Source organism: Haliotis rufescens, unplaced genomic scaffold (assembly GCF_023055435.1).
Source record: "Haliotis rufescens isolate VD_foot unplaced genomic scaffold, xgHalRufe1.0.p SCAF_1, whole genome shotgun sequence".
NCBI classification, from domain to species: Eukaryota; Metazoa; Mollusca; class Gastropoda; order Lepetellida; family Haliotidae; genus Haliotis; species Haliotis rufescens.
In genome coordinates, this window is record NW_025963779.1 from 16,059,466 (window position 1) to 16,076,984 (window position 17,519).

A 17,519-nucleotide genomic window follows, 5' to 3' on the forward strand; every position below is an offset into this window, starting at 1 on the left:
GACAGTAGACAAACATGCCGGTTGCACGTGATCCCCGTGCAGTGAGTTGTCAAACAGCCAACGATTGTGTGAAATACCGGGAAAGACATAGATACCGGCAACGTCAGTTGGCATGAAGACGTGCTCACGTCTGGGGTCGGGGGTCAGGCTGTGTGTGTGTGTGTGGGGGTGTAATGAATAAAAGCGAAACAACCCTTTCCATGTCCATAAGAGTGAGTGAGTGAGTGAGTGAGTTGGGTTTAACGCCGCTTTTAACAGTATTCCAGTTATATCGCGGCGTGTCAGCTTAATGTGGGAGGAAAGCCCGAAGTGATGCAGGTCTCAGACGTTTACCACTTCGGTGAAACCCTACGAGCACGGGTATGGTGCTGACAAACCTAGAAACATAATCGGGGCGAACCGGGATTCGAACCAACAATCATAGGTTTCTGGCGTGCCCAAGGGACGTAACTCTGCACAGCGAATCGCGGCGCCTTAGACGACTGGGCTACCCGTGCCCCCTCATGTCCATAAGAAATCGTGAGAGTCGATTGTGCGACTACGACCATATCATGATCATATTGCTTGTGTTTGTGAATCACTATCAAACAATGATGACACCAGGTGTTCGCGTCCTGCCCCACCGGTGACACCCGTTACAAACACATGCAAAGGCATGTCCATTGTTTACCAGAAATAACACGGAAAAAGTCAAAATAGGGAATTCATTTTTGTCAGAAATGTCTTCTACATGTCTACCATAAAACGTTTTGAAAGCTTTACCGAGGCCTTGAATGTTGTAACCTTGATCAAACAACTTCTGAACAAGATTCATGTGGAAAGAGCATGCTCGATTGAATATGTCAAGAGTTTTAAAGTGTAAACACCAAAAGCTGGAGCTGCTGGAATATTGCTCGACACAAGGGAAAGTTGACTATTGGAAACTTGAAGTCCTCACTCTTGTCATACAGTCTTGTGGAGAAATTCCGGTGTCATTTGCATAAAGAAACAGATCCACAAGAAGGGGAGCACAATTGGTGCCCATGGGGATGCCTACTTCTAGCCTAAATGTCTTACCCTCAAATTTTACATGGATGTTATCAAGGAGGAAGTCCGTCATTTCACATACTGTTTTCACAGAAGACTTCAGATGACATTTGCTTTCATTTTTTAACCACTGAAGATAGATACGTAGCTGTATCTGTGGTCACCACGTTTTGTAACAAATGCTCCATGGATCCATGAATGACGTTTTTTCTTAAGTTTGCCATTTTGGATAGTGGTGTACAAAGTTGAAAATCAAATGTTTTACAGAATGGAACTTGGTTCTTTTCCAAGAAACTAATCAATCGTGTGAAATACGGGGAAAGACATTAAAATATGAACGAATAATTCAAATATTTGGAAATAATTACTTGAGAGGTTTATTAAAACATAATTATTTTCAAATATTTGAATAATACGTCATATTTTATGGTTGTCAATCATTCAAATCAGCTTGACAACCTTCTAATGAGGCTCAACATGAACGCCATTCAACCATGGCGTATCTAAACACTAACAGTGTATCAGTTTTCAATTGTACCATATACTAGTACCTGGGGGTGAGGTGGGTCACAATTTCTTTATTCCTATTAAGTATCACTAACCTTGCATTCGCTGGAAGCGTGTTACAGTTGGAGCAAGGTCTTATGACGCTCATGCTCGATATGGGCAGTGAACTGGGTGTGTTAGGACCTTAACATGGTGATTATCTGGGTCTTGGGAAATATTATTACATTAAGCCAGGGGATTTCCATTATGATATGCTGAGTTTTCGTCATGTGAACAAAAATGAAATATATTCCTAAAAATGTTCCTTGAAATATGTATTTAGGTATGAATTTGGAACATTTCTCAATCTGTTGATGTTTCAACAAAGGGTGTTCGAGATGAATGTTCGATAAGTTTCCCAATTTCTATATAAATACATTTATATTTGACATGCAATATGACATGCAAGTAACTTTGTTCTTCCTTCACCTAAGTCATTATAGAAATATGATCCTATCAAGTCAAACATAATAATCTCTCAGTTCAACAATCCTGTCATGTAAATGAATATATCGTATTTATATGTGACCAAAACAGAAACCATAGGTTCATTGACATTCCAACAAATGAAGATCCCATTCGTTACATTCTCCGTAACGATATCAAATAAATATGTTCAAATATAACCCTAGCTTATTAAAATGTGTGTCTTTTGTGCTCATAAATATTCCAATAGTTCAGCCATGAATACCGCCAGTGTACTCCCGCCTGTTATACACATACTCCCCGCCTAAGCAGTGTTTACCTTTCATTGTTACGATGTTTATATTTATGTACATGTATATTTCCTGTCACTGCGCTAACAAGACACACACTAGCTAGTATATCGATTCTGCATGACGTAAGTTTGTGTGGCTGTGTAATAAAATGTATTTGTAAACCAGAGGTGTCTAATATTCCACGATAAAAGATTGTACCATAAACATTTTCATACAATAGTTAAACATGCGTTATCTTGACTAGTTTGAAACCATCGTTAACCACCGACAGACAATACATTTACAAATAAAATACTACCGTAATTAAACACAATACCTCAAATTCACCGATATTTGAAATTAAATATGATAAAGTTTACAGACACTTTTTTTCATGATTATTCCTAGATGATTATTCAAATTTATGTCGTTAAAAACATTGGTTAAGATCAAAATAAACCCCTCAAATGGGGAAATCAGTACTGTTAGTGTGAGGTTTATATTTGTTGCCCTTGGTAAACATACTACACAAATATTAAAAATGGATATAGAAGATCGAATGATTTAAGAAGCCGGTAGAAAGTGGGGTCGGTCAAAGGGGCTCTCTTTCCCCGTGTCTTTTTGTGATATACTTGGATGGCAAAGCCTTGTACGAGGAAATCAGATCTAGCCATTAGATATGACTTTCATACAAACTATGACTTGCTCGAGTGCGTGATTGCCAGCTACTTCAGCTCTTTGTGCTGGTATTTAAGGGGATTTCGAGAAGAGAGTAAGAGGGGCAGGGAGTAGGGTGTTGATATATTTTGTTTACCTCTCCATGGAGCTGAGACGACTGACCATCCAAGGAATGTTCAAGGTAACGCTTGTATGAATAATCCATCTTTAAAGAGGACGTGAGATGTCGCATAGGTGAAAGAGAATTCTTCTTGTTGTAAGTCACTGTAAGTTTATGTAACATATAGCTTTGGCTGGCTGGCTTTGCTTGAATCACGGGGTGGAAAGACAGTATGCACACACAAGATCCAAGACACTTGGCAGAAAAGTTTCATATCTCAGAACATGATAGTGAAGTCACAAGATAGATGTAGGACGATATCCAACCTGGAAATGTTCAGTCACTCGCCTCGATCAACCCTGTTGTCCAGTTCACTATGTCAGACACACGTTATCAAGTATTCTCCTGCAATGTGTGCAGATTTGGTCCTTGCACACCGAGGATGAACGTATCACAGATATGTGTAACGGCTACATAAGAAATGCTGAAGTAAATACTGTTTTGTTAATTATTCTTGGAAATATTGAATCGTTTTACAATATTGTCAAAATATGTATATATATATCAACACACGGGAAAACATTAATCATTGATAGCTCCTTCGAAAATCAAATTCGAAATTCCAGACACTGGAATCCATTACGGATAACATTATGTGCACGAACTACACCATTTCAGTATATCTCTTGGGTGGTGTTCTTAACGCCTATTCCTAAAGGAATACTAAAGTTACTACACTGACACTGGGTAAAAATGTTTAACTCGTAACAACTATACCGGAACCTGAAAGACATTTTCAGATGAAGACAGTCCTTGAGACTCAATCCCATCATGCATTGCTCGGACAGGTCATCCTCCAGAAGCATCTGGGCACAACATAGATACAAAAACACAAACACTATGGACAAAACTAGTCAGTCTTCGCTATACACGATATGTACAGCTGTGTCGGTTTGCGGAGGGTCATCTGAGTAGTCTATCACCTGCTCGGGGGGTTCCTCAGCATCAAACTGAACCCCCCTCAGCCATTCAAATATCCTCTCCAACCTCTCTGTCTCATTTTCAGAATCCTCACCATTTTGCAATTGTCTATTCTTCAACTCCTCGGTTACCCGATCTGGGTATGCTTGAGACGTGTAGGTTTTGTTGATAGCCGGGGTGGAATTGAATCTTTTTAAAGTGTTTGTATTAAATCCATTTTTACGTGTGGATTTGGTAAGGTTGTCCATTTTCCCCACTGACAAGGCGTTCTTGGATAGCTGCGAGTTCCTTCTCTTGTTATTAGCTGTTAGTTCATTTTCAGAATAATTTCTTCTCAGGACGGCTCGTTTGTTATCAATTTCGTACCTTTCTATGGGAAATATCTCCTCATCATTATTGTTCAATTCACCCTCCAATCTGTAATGGCCTTTGGAAAGGCCTCTGTCCGTGGAAGTTGACCTGTATCCCGATCCACTCTCTCTGGTAGGACTTACTGGCTTTCTTTCGAACAGCGTCCCTAGCTTGGTGGTCGAACCAGCACTTTTATCAGTGTCACACCACGACCGTGTCTTGGACGAAAGATAACCAGGCTGACCTGACGGGATGGAATTCACCGACGAGGAGGACTGGCTGTTCGGGGAACGTGTTAGTATACCTTTAATGGAACTGTCACTGTGGTTCCGAGGCAAACGACCGTTTTTGAATCTCTGATAGAAGTTGGACCGTTCAGTAATGGAACCTGAGGATGTCCGGTTACCTCTTGAATCCGACCGGTCCACGATTGGCGGGAGTTCGGGTGCGCTCATCCTGCGATAACCACAACTCCTTCTAAATGTCCTCTCCTCTTCATCCGAATCATCTGGGAGGTCGAAGGTAACTGCGCTCCCTCTCCGTTTAGACTTAGGATTAACACCGGTCGACAATCCACCCGGTAAACGCGAGCTTGCTACACTTCCTCGTCGCGAGGTGCTCGCTTCTACACTGTCACTCGTCAAATGATCGCTGTCGTCTGCTCGCATGGTGCGCATGCGCATTGTGCCCCGGCAGGGCTATATGATAGGCTGATCAGCTGTATTGAGGTATATGGAGCGTGTTCAATTGAGCCGGCACACTACCACGTTTCCATTGCGGGTGGAACGCAGCGTTACTTCAAGGTCTGGGCATAATTCCATTTGACGTAACAGTCCTGCACGCAAGTTCCCTGAAAGACATAATTGATTTGTTGGTCAATATGAGGCAACACCACTCAGTTCTAAAGTCTTAGCAGCACTGGTAATATAACCCGTGGTAGCGGTAGCTCTTGTGTTGCATTCGCCATAGTTTAGACATTGATTAGAGACGGTCTGCACTCAGTGGGAACATTGAACACGGCGCTTCTATCAGTTGCTTCAAAGTAGTTATTACATTATCGTTGGGAAAATCTCACCACAACTTGACTGAATGTGTATTGTTTATAAATGAATTTGTCGGTATTATTTGACTAATTATTATCTTTATTCAATATGGTATTCGTAATATGACATCTTTTTATTTGAAAATAAAAACTGGAAAGTTTGTCGATAAAATAAGGATGAACTAGTGCTAGTACATGTTTACGGCAGGGGACAGCATAGAGACTGGTAAACCAATAGAGAAAGAAGATAGGACATTCGCATGTGGCGGATATAGAAACAGGTAGATGCTTTTGTGAAATAACCTACTCGATTATGGATTTAATAATATTATAGAATCACCTGAAAAATATGTTTTTATATCATTTTATAAATACGATTGGTTGGCAGATGTTTATTGTTATATTTATATGCCCGAGTCTAATGTCTAAAGTAGAAACTATGTTTATGAGGCCCGTACTAAAAAAATAAAGTCACACTGAATGGAAAATAGTTCTAAAAAAGCGCAACAGAAACAGTTGAGCAAACAGTTTAGAAATTTAGAATACAGTTCATTTCCAACATGTAGGGTCGGTGGTGAAGGGAAACCCTTGGACAAGCCAGAAACCTATGATTGTAGGTTCGAATCCCGGTTCGCCCCGATTATGTTTCTAGGTTTGTCAGCACCATACCCGTGCTCGTCGGTTTCATCGAAGTGGTAAACGTCTGAGACCTGCATCACTTCGGGCTTTCCTCCCACATTAAGCTGACACGCCGCGATATAACTGGAATACTGTTAAAAGCGGCGTTAAACCCAACTCACTCACTCACTCACTGCAATATAGTGCAGCCACCAAGTATTCACCTTGTTCTGGTGGCCCTGTCAGCAGGCTTCACGTGTGGAAGGGTAACGTAGTCCGCCAATCACCTGGAACCAGACATGTTTGAATATACTTCATGTCTAATGTAATAGTTAAGTACTAAAACACACCAATTTATTCTTCCTCTTAATTTGTTTGTAGATGTACGTTCTTACCTCCGTGAAAGAACTATCTGTATTTAAAGCTTTTATGGATTGGTCTAAATGTAACTCAGTATATAAATGTTTTAGGTTATTAAGTTTATTGGATTGTAGTGTATTGGTGGATCAGTGTATAGAATGTGTGAACGTTTTGTTTGCGTATCGATTGAAATGTGTATTGTAGGAATAGTTGCTTGTTGCATTGAAATATTAGTGTATCGGTTGTTTGTGTATTGTACACTAATGACTGGGTTATTTGCTGTCTGCGTGACAACGAGGTGTAATGGCGCGGATCGGGGGGGGGGGGGGGGGGGGGGTATTGAGTATTGCTTTGTGTATGGATGTGTATATAAATGGATGTGAGTATTGGTTGAGATGTGTATTGAAGGAGATGTGTATTGATGGAGATGTGTATTGGTGGGTATGTGTATTGATGGATATGTGTTTTGGTGGGTATGTGTATTGATGGAGATGTGTATTGGTGGAGATGTGTATTGATGGAGATGTGTATTGATGGAGATGTGTATTGATGGAGATGTGTATTGGTGGAGATGGGTATTGAGGGAGATGTGTATTGATGGAGATGTGTATTGATGGAGATCAGTATTGGTTGAGATGTGTATTGGTGGAGATGTGTATTGATGGAGATGTGTATTGATGGAGATGTGTATTGGTGGAGATGGGTATTGAGGGAGATGTGTATTGATGGAGATGTGTATTGGTGGGTATGTGTATTGATGGATATGTGTATTGATGGAGATGTGTATTGATGGAGATGTGTATTGATGGAGATGCGTATTGATTGAGATGTGTATTGGTGGATATGTGTATTGATGGATATGTGTATTGGTGGAGATGTGTATTGATGGAGATGTGTATTGATGGAGATGTGTATTGATGGACATTTGTATTGATGGATATGTGTATTGGTGGAGATGTGAATTGATGGAGATGTGTATTGATGGAGATGTGTATTGATGGAGATGTGTATTGATGGAGATGCGTATTGATTGAGATGTGTATTGGTGGATATGTGTATTGATGGATATGTGTATTGGTGGAGATGTGTATTGATGGAGATGTGTATTGATGGAGATTTGTATTGATGGATATGTGTATTGGTGGAGATGTGTATTGATGGAGATGTGTATTGATGGAGATGTGTATTGATGGAGATGTGTATTTAGGAGAAGTGCGTAAATAAAGGTGTTGTTGGATGTGAATATCAGTGTAAGGGCATATTGGTGAAATAGCGTGTTGGTATATTCTCCCGTTATCGTGTCAAAGTTTGCAATAAAATATAAACTTTGCATTTCTTTGTAGAAATAAATCGACGTGTTCCCACTAATTAACAAAGTATTTTTATCAACGGGGACACATATCATGCACCAATCGACCCAGTGTTGTGGGGAAACACACACCATGCCACACACATGACACTATCAAACTGTTACGACCGTTCACGATGCGATCTAGTAAAGGGAGATAACTCACCGCTGTGAGTCACTTCATATTAACCAACACTCATACAGCTCCTTGAGTCTTGGGTGAAGTATGTATGTATCTGCATTGTGCCTCAAATAGACTCTTTATCAAACAACAAAACACTTCCAGACTGTCGTCTACCTGCAGGTTCAAGTGTAACAAACAGAGTCATATTCATTTACCCCGATCTGACGTCCTGAGTTGCTGATGTTCTGCGAAGTGTTTGTTCAATGCCATTAAGATGACAAAATGCATTTTCCTGAATAGGATTCAGTTCATTTGTTTCAATGAAACAACAGAGCGTATACATTTTATTTCCACTTCCCCGCACCGTATACCTACCTCGCTCATATCCACACAGGCAGATACTTGCAATAAACAATGTTACCTGTATACCCCGGACAACGGTAGTCCGGACACCTCACATTCCGGTCGATTACCTTTAGGTACGACTATATTAATTCAAACTGGAAATTTTCTCCAACAACACTTTATTTTTATGACAATCCAGCAGGTTGTATTTGTTTGTTTGTTTGTTGTTTAACGCCCCACTCAGCAACACTCCGGCTATATGACGGCGGTCTGTAAATAATCGAGTCTGGACCACCTGAGGACCATTTTGTTTTCAAAGCATTAAAAGACTATAACATCCCTTAACAGGACGATAAACGGGATCTCACAGTTTAAATTAACCATAACATAACATCGAAAGGTGTAACTCGCATTTTAGGAACAGCGGTCAGTGACTCTACTTCCGTCCTGTATATAATTTATTACATTGATAGTGCCTCGTAGATCAGCCTAGTATAGTATCGACTATTTACAACCGTACATTGTTACAATTCCTTAAATACTCTACTGACACATAGGCTACCCCCACTGGTCAGCCACTAGCCACTAGCCACAATACGTAACCACATGTACCTGCTTGGAATGATTAATGGTTTTGGATATAACCCAGCCAAGGGGGTCCCACATAAGATGGCAAGTCAACAAGTATATTACTACACCGATAAGAAATGTCACTAACACAACAAGGGCCCGTTGAATGCTTCTTCTGAAGATTCTGGGCTCTGGCCAAATAGTATCTAATGTACTGTTGGGTAGGATTCAAGGTGCTGGGAAAATAGGATTCAAGGCAATCGTCATATTGGACTCAATGTTCTGTCAAATACGATGCAAGATTCAAGGCACTGTTTGAAGAGATGCAAAGTAACAGATAGAATTCGAGGTACTATCGGACAGGATTCAAGTTTGCTTGTTTGGTTTGTTTGTTTTTGTTTTTTTTAACGCCACGCTCAGCAATATTCTAGCTATATGACGGCGGTCTGTAAATAATCGAGTTTGGACCAGACAATCCAGTGATTAATATCATGAGCATCGATCCACGCAATTGGGATACGATGACATGTATCAACCAAGTCAGCGAATCTGACAACACGATCCCGTTAGTCGCCACTTACGACAAGCATGGTCGCCTTTTACAGCAAGCATGGGTGGCTGAAGACCTATTCCACCCCGGATCTTCACGGTTCGGACAGGATTCAAGATACTGTCGGATGGGATCAAAGTTTTGAGCAGATAGGATTCAATATACTGTCGGATAGGTTTCAGGCATGGTCAGATAGGATTCAATTACGTGTTACATCAGATTCAAGATAAAATTCAATGTACGGGAAACTGTCTGGTTGCGTTTATTATATGGCCACATACAACAGTCTGAATCATTGTATCAAAGCACCAATCTCGATCCTTGGACTGTTAGGATGACCAGCGGTCAGTCTGGTCCTTGGGCTGACATTTCTCTGGATGCTTGAGCCACGAGCTGTCATGCTAACAGTGAATACATGGAACCGTTGTATGTGTCATAGTTCTAAAATCACTATAATAAACCCATAATTATAGTGGTCATATTTCAATAATACGTTTCGTATTTTCTCAATATTTTATCTTACAACTAGCCAAACCTAATATATTTCTGAAGATAATGTTAGTCAGTTGCCGTGCACGCAACTGACCGTCACAAACCAGTGACTCTGGATTATCTAACTCAGCCAGACGGCCACGCTAGGGTTATGCCCCATGCTGTGTATGGCCGAACGCACCATCATTTTACTATCAGATAGGTGGAATATAATAAAGGATATTACGTGGTCAGTGCGCTCCGTAACTGTCGATAATTGTAATTAATATACCACACATGTGGCAGATTTAGATCATTTTCAATATTGGTAACTAACGCGTTCTATAGAAGGCCTGAGTCCCTATATATACGGAGTCCAGTGGCAGATACTTCACTCTGCCACGAATAAAGACGTAAATGGACTCAGAAGCCTTCTCTCTGTTTTAAGGTGATAGCCGAGTAATCAGCTATACCAAGTTAAATCCCCCACTATCTTGGACATTGTGACGTAGCAAACGGGACCACGCCCACACAAGGCAAAACGGTCCCAAAGACAAGCTACGACATATGTATGTGGTGGGTTATTTTCTTTCAAAGGCAGCTTGTATTATAAATGTTCAGTTAAAAAATGAAATGTTTGGACACTGGTGCCCCACATTTGTCGACGTACCAACCAAAAGAGCCATTTATCGAGATAGACAATGTTGATCAACTATATTAATAGTTATATAAGATATGTAAAGAAATAGAATACCGCCCAATACATTTAAATAAGATGATTACGAAACACCGCCATGTACTATTAAGTGAAATCATTTCTATAGAGCACAACACGTACCATGATATAACCAAACAAACCAAATCGATTACCCAGTTGGAAGTTACATTGTGACTGACAATGTCATTTGCTATCGACAGTTTTCGTCAAACATACAAAGTGACACCGCCAGATCATGCCTAATTAGCATGACAAAACACGCCCTGCTCACATGCTCCAAGAGTCCATGTCACATGGTCTAATAGTACGTCGGCCTGCGCGACACATATTCTATTTATTGCCGCCTTATTGGTGTACTCTACAAGGTATGGCCACACTGGCTAGTGTCAACTGACCTTAACGTATGGTCAGTTTGACCGTCGGACCGACCTTATCTGAATGAGGTTGGGGCTTAACTCCATTTCAGCAGTATGGCGGTCGTATAGTGAGTGAGTGAGTATGGTTTTACGCCGCTTTTAGCAATATTCCAGCACTATCACGACGGGGGACACCTGAAATCGGCTTCACACATTGTTCCCATGTCGGGAATGGAACCCGGGTCTTCGGCGTGACGAGCGAACGCTTTAACCACTAGGCTACGCGACTGCATGTACATTCATGCATTTAGAAGCTACCTTTCTGTTGTAAGAAGATCCAAAACCTCTCTCTATATATATATAATTGTTGTTAGGTATGATTGAAATTGCTGGAAACGACGTACAGCACTGACCTGTAAAGATACTGGTTAGAATTGATCTTCAGCAACCCACTAACGGGATCGGGTGGTCAGGCTTGCTGACTTGGTTGATGTATGTCATCTTCTCCAAAATATAACTAAGGCCGATAGATTCCTAGCTCAGACTTTTGTCAATTGTTACTTCTTACTGTTAAAAATTACAGACATTTGATTGTCAAATGCCAAAAAAATGTAAGTTATATATTAATACAAAATATCATTCACATTTAACATAGTTAGAAGATATCTAATACGTTCAAGCGCACAAACCAGAATGACTGGCTAATGGGGATATAGAGTCCTTGTGGGTACTCAGTTTGACAAGTTAGACTATCAGGGCAGAATATGGGTCTTCCATCTCGCGGTAATCAGCAATCACTCAGTTATTTCAACGTCTTGTCCTAACTGGTTAACAAAGCGTAACACCCTTGAATATACGGGTTTGAATAGGTCTTCAGCAACCGACTATGCTTGTAAGGAGCGACTAACGGGACGGGGGCCAGGCTAGCTGACTTGGTTGATGCATGTAATCGTATCCCAAGTGCGTGGATCGATGGTCATGATGTCAATCACTAGATATTCTGATCCTGACTCGATTATTTACAGACCGCCGTCATATAGCTGGAATACTGCTGAGTGCGACGATAAACAACAAACAAACAGCATAAAATGTCACCAACACAAGAAAACAAATCTTGGGCTTCTTGGTTGACCGTATCGTATCAGGTAATGGTGGTCAGTTCTCTGTGGTCAAAGCTCTTTTTACTCTTTGAACTTTCGGAACAAGTGTAAGTGAAGTACATAACATCGCGGGTCTGCACACTTTTTGATCGGGTATTGCGCATACAAACCAATAGCAGTGCCGTCTGGGTACGACCACACACCACATCAGTCAGCCATTACTAGCAGCCTCGTGATTCTAATTACAATGTGATCTCAATTTCGCCGTTTACGATAAGCTCTGCAAATAAGCATCCATTGAGATACCATGCCGTAATCAAACAGGGATACTCCACTCAGTTGTAGTATTCTGTCCCCGAGCTGACCAGCCCTCGTTTTATCCCCTCACTGGCAAACGTAAGGCAGGATACCAACAAGTACCATAATGTAACGTATTTTTTTGTATGACGCTGCCCGGGGATCGACCACCGATCTTCTTCTCTCCGGACATACGCTCTATATATTTGAGCTGGTTAACTAACACGAAAGAGTACTTACTGAATTACTTTCGATTTCTAGTTTTATATAACACTCACCTTCAATTAGTCATTCGCAACAATTTACGTCCCTGTGATTGCTCTGACTTTAGCGTCGTACGCGTTGTCTCGCGTCTTACGGAAATTAACGATGTTAGCCGAGTGAACATAAAACATGCATACCAGATCGCGTGTGAATGACACGCCCGCATACATTTCATTGTCATAAATACTATTGACTCGTAAAGATGAGTATTAATGTTGACTTAGTAGTCAGGAACAAGTATTGTCGAGGGACACACTGGAAACTGACCCCCTAGAAAGTGACTGACAGAACCTAACACTCGTGTTTACTGTCGGCCTGTGTATGAATACATGCAGTACTTCTGCTCATGACAAACATGACCAACAATGACTGACTTGCGGATACGCTCCATGTCTATTTACGTCCCCATATTTCAAGTAGGTGTATACAAGGAACATGGGAAACATATCAACAAGTACCGTAGTAGTGGTAGTACTAGTAGTAGTAGTAGTAGTAGTGGTAGTAGGAGTAGTGGTAGTAGTAGTAGTAGTAGTAGTAGTAGTAGTAGTGGTAGTACTAGTAGTAGTAGTAGTAGTAGTGGTAGTAGTAGTAGTAGTGGTAGTAGTAGTAGTAGTAGTAGAAGTGGTAGTTGTAGTAGTAGTAGTAGCAGTAGTAGTAGTAGCAACAGTAGTAGTAGCAGCAGTAGTAGTAGTAGTGGTAGTAGTAGCAGCAGCAGCAGTAGTAGCAGTAGAAGTAGTAGTAGTAGCAACAGTAGTTGTAGTAGTAGTACTAGCAGTAGTAGTAGTAGTAGTAGTAGTAGCAACAGTAGTTGTAGTAGTAGTGGTGGTAGTAGCAGTAGTAGTAGTTGTAATAGTAGTAGCAGCAGCAGTAGTAGTAGTAGTACTAGTAGTAGCAACAGTAGTAGTAGTACTAGCACTAGCAGCAGTTGTAGTAGTAGTAGCAACAGTAGTTGTAGTAGTAGTACTAGCAGTAGTTGTAGTAGTAGTAGTAGTAGCAACAGTAGTTGTAGTAGTAGTAGTGGTGGTTGTAGCAGTAGTAGTAGTAGCAGTAGTAGTAGCAGTAGCAGTAGTAGTAGTAGCACTAGTAGTAGTAGCAACAGTATTTGTAAAAGTAGTAGTAGCATTAGTAGTTGTAGTAGTAGTAGTAGTAGCAGTAGTAGTAGTAGTAGTAGAAGTAGGAGTAGTAGCAGGTGTAATAGTAGAAGAAGCAGTAGTAGTAGTAGCAGGTGTAGTAGTAGTAGCAACAATATTTGTAGTAGTAGTAGCAGTAGTAGTAGCAGTAGCAGGTGTAGTAGTTGCAGTAGAAGTAGTTGCAGTAGTAGTAGTGGTAGTAGCAACAGTATTTGTAGTAGTAGTAGCAACAATAGTTGCAGTAGTAGTAATAGTAGCAACAATAGTTGCAGTAGTAGTAGTAGTAGCAGGTGTAGTAGTAGCAGGTGTAGTAGTAGCAGTAGTTGCAGTAGTAGTAGTAGCAGCAGCAGGTGTAGTAGTAGCAGTAGTAGCAGGTGTAGAAGTTGCAGTAGTAGTAGTAGTAGCAGGTGTAGTAGCTGCGGTAGTAGTAGTAGTAGTAGTAACAGCAGCAGTAGTAGTAGTAGTAGTAGCAGGTGTAGTAGTTGCAGTAGTAGTAGTAGTAGTAATAGTAGCGGGTGTAGTAGCAACAGTAGTTGTAGTAGCAGCATCAGTACTTGTAGGAGTAGTAGCAGTAGTAGTAGTAGTAGTAGTAGTAGTAGTAGCATGTGTAATTGTGGTAGTAGTAGCAGTAGCACAGTAGTTGTAGTAGTAGCAACAGTAGTTGTAGTAGTAGTAGCAGCAGTACTTGTGGTAGTAGTAGTAGCAGCAGTACTCGTGGTAGTAGTAGTAGTTGTCAAAAGACGTTTTTACTGCTAACTTAAAGACTAGACATCGAAGAAAGATCAAAATATCGTAACATCAAAGTTCTATCAACATATTATCCAACAAGCAGCATACCACAGGCAATACAGAGGGGGTGAGTGAGTGGGGCTTAAATAACGGCGCATTGAACACTTGTCAACGGAATAGAGGATTAGGGCCCAACGTGAAGCGGGTCGTACACGGGCGTGGTGCTTACAACCAAGGATCATAATAAGGTCGACACTGGAGTTCGAACCTACAACCAGCGGATCCCGGTGCGCCTAAGGGACACAACTCTGCAAACGTTTGACGCATTAGGACGCTTTATGTAATATATACACATTACCAGCAGTTGTTTCGGGATTTTCCAGATTAATGGGTTTAATCGCTACTCCCACATGATCACTGAAAATTAATTATCACTAACGTTAGCCAAATATCCCAGACAGTGCACACGTTACTGTTTCAAAAAAGTTTGCGATAATTCTGCAGACAGAAAATAAAACCGGATATTAAAAGTCTTAAGTCAACCACTCGAGCTAAAACTGATTAAGGAAACAATTTCTAAAACAGTATCTTGAATCAACGCATTCTCAAAGGAAAAACACAAGCTGTCGTCAATATGGCCTCCATTATGTATCGTAATGGACGTCAAGAAGTCTGCACTGCTCACAAAGCCAGACTGCTACTTCAAAACCACCTGCGACGTTTTTGTCGAACAAAATCCGTCATGTTTGGTTTAATTAAAACCAGAACTAAAACTTTTTTCTAAAAGCCACTCAGTAGAAATAATGTATATACCGGTCTATGCCAATAACATGGATTGAAATAAAACTTTTTTAAGGAAAACATAGCAACCTTATCTTATACAGCGCAATCTTTTCAAGACAACATGTCGGTATCACCCTATCACTCCAATCTCAAGTTTCTATAACGTCTTAACATAGCATGACTTCTATGAATAAATATTTTAATTGATTAAAATAAACACACAAATAATAAAAAGACATGAAACTAAACACATCCCTTGTACCATAATTGTAACACGTTTAGAAACCTGCACATGTTTTAGAACATACTTACATAAGGACTCTCTTGAATTGTTTTTTTATATTAAAAAAACATGTTACATTTAGCTACATTCCTGGTAGAACGTTTAGCAGTTTGGCCAAGAATTGTACCGTGTAAGTATATAGTTGTTTTGCGATGGTGTAGATATAAATAGCCTTAGAAGTATTACAATAGAACAGAATAAATCCAAGGACTTTCCAGTAAATCGCGACAGTTCATATATGTACCGATCTACAATCCATAACTCTTGCATGATGCTGTATTTCTTAAAGTGAAATGAAACCAACGACATTAAGAATACAGTATTTAACGTGTATTAATATATGGACTGCAACATAATTTAAAAATATGATAATGCGATGCTAAGAAATTTGGACATGTTGTCACACAGTGACCACCATATCTATCCTGACGTTTGCAAGATTCCACTGACCAATGATGACATTTCCCCAAGACTCTTTCAATTGAAACATTACATAAAGCAGCATTACCCAACACACTCCCCTTCGCAAGGCTCTTCCTGATTTTGATAAACCGGTTTTGTCGACAGTCGATCTAAAACCATTTTTCCGAACGTCGTGCTGACTCCCGAGAGGGGTAACTATGGAATTCCACTATTTCGTGTCTTCACCACTATTTCGTGTCTTCACCACTATTTCGTGTCTTCACCACTATTTCGCGTCTTCACCACTATTTCGTGTCTTCACCACTATTTCGTGTCTTCACCACTAATTCGTGCGTCACGTCAAAGATCCGGGTTCGATTCCCGACATGGGTACAATATGTGAAGCCTATTTCTGGTGTCCCCCGCCGTGATATTGCTGGAATATTGCTAAAAGCGGCGTAAAAGCATACTCACTCACTCACTATTTCGTGTCTTCACCACTTTTCTTCGAAAATAAACATGTTTAGATCCTATTATGTTTAGGTTTTGAACTCAATGCTAAGCGTGTTTACGATATTAAATATTCAGGCGTCTAAACACGTAGATTTTGTCTATGTGGTAAGAATGAAGTCAAATCTTACCCCTATTTGTGTAAATCCTAAACGTGTTTAGATAAAATGCGCAAAACCCTGAACGCTTTTAGAGCTTATATCTTTAATACCTTATCACACTTTTACAGTAATGTACAAGGTTAACGCATATGAAATCCATAATGTATAATCCTATTTCATTCCAAATTCCAAATCTCAAGCACTTCGCACTCCATTCAAAGCCACGGTGATACTTAAAAGCTGAAATATCGACCTGAAACTTCAAGCAACCGACACCTATCGATACAGGAAACGCTATCTGTAAACAATACTCACCGCCACTTCAGTCAGTGTATATCATTAATAACGTCTCCCGTCCTACGTTATCCCCTCACATCAATGCACATTCCTTGTATTTCCAACTATCTGTTTCCAGACTGACACACCGATAACTTAAAGCCACCTACGAAACGGCGTCAGCGACACGCAATCTGGCAATTTTCTTCCAGCCTACTTGAAAGTCCCCAGGCAACTGGGGGTTGGAGACAAGTCTCGGTGCCTAATCTTTCCGAGCTAAGAAACTGGAGCATTTATCACCTTGAAGCCCCGCCTTTGATCTGAGTTCGGTGTTGTAGCTTTGATATAACCGCTGCCAAAATTTATCACGCCAACAGAACTGCAGTCGATGTTATCAATCATAATATAATTATCTAACGCTTGCCAGATTGCTTAAGGACTTAAATAAAAAAACAAAATGAAATTGGTTTGCACTAAGGTTTACCGTTAACATTGGATATATATGTTTTATTACACAAGAAATACATAGGGATTACATTGAAAATCGTATAATTTGGAATGTGGTGTTTATAGCGGAAGGAACGAGGATAGGCGCGTTCAACCGGTATAACATTCTCATAAATGAAACCTGAAAAAATATTGTGTCTTTGCTTTGAGGCACGGGTTATTTTGGAAGTAGTAATGTGTACCTGTAGGCTTAGATTTCCGAGGAAGGATCTGCATGTATCACATGAATGACTCTTGAGACAGGTAAAGTGCTAT

The 17,519-nt window shown here is 40.4% G+C and overlaps 1 protein-coding gene across 2 annotated transcripts; it reads right to left on the minus strand.

The window, feature by feature from the left end:
• Positions 1-402: 402 nt before the first annotated feature.
• On the minus strand, positions 403-16,961 carry LOC124149474. 2 transcript variants are annotated; one of them, XM_046521086.2, is made up of 3 exons: positions 16,797-16,961; positions 6,265-6,327; positions 403-5,230 (listed from the first exon to the last, which is right to left on the minus strand). In XM_046521086.2, exon 3 carries the CDS (start codon positions 5,061-5,063, stop codon positions 3,963-3,965), a length of 1,101 nt encoding a protein of 366 aa, XP_046377042.1. In that variant the 5' UTR covers positions 5,064-5,230; positions 6,265-6,327; positions 16,797-16,961; the 3' UTR covers positions 403-3,962. The 2 variants fall into 2 exon arrangements, with proteins under 2 accessions (XP_046377042.1, XP_048247908.1); XM_048391951.1 differs by lacking the exon at positions 16,797-16,961 and adding an exon at positions 12,558-12,631.
• Between the last annotated feature and the right edge of the window lie 558 nt (positions 16,962-17,519).

Bases quoted from the DNA above. Each gene is read 5' to 3' on its own strand.
- LOC124149474 (XM_046521086.2), bottom strand. From the start codon at position 5,063: ATGCGCATGCGCACCATGCGAGCAGACGACAGCGATCATTTGACGAGT.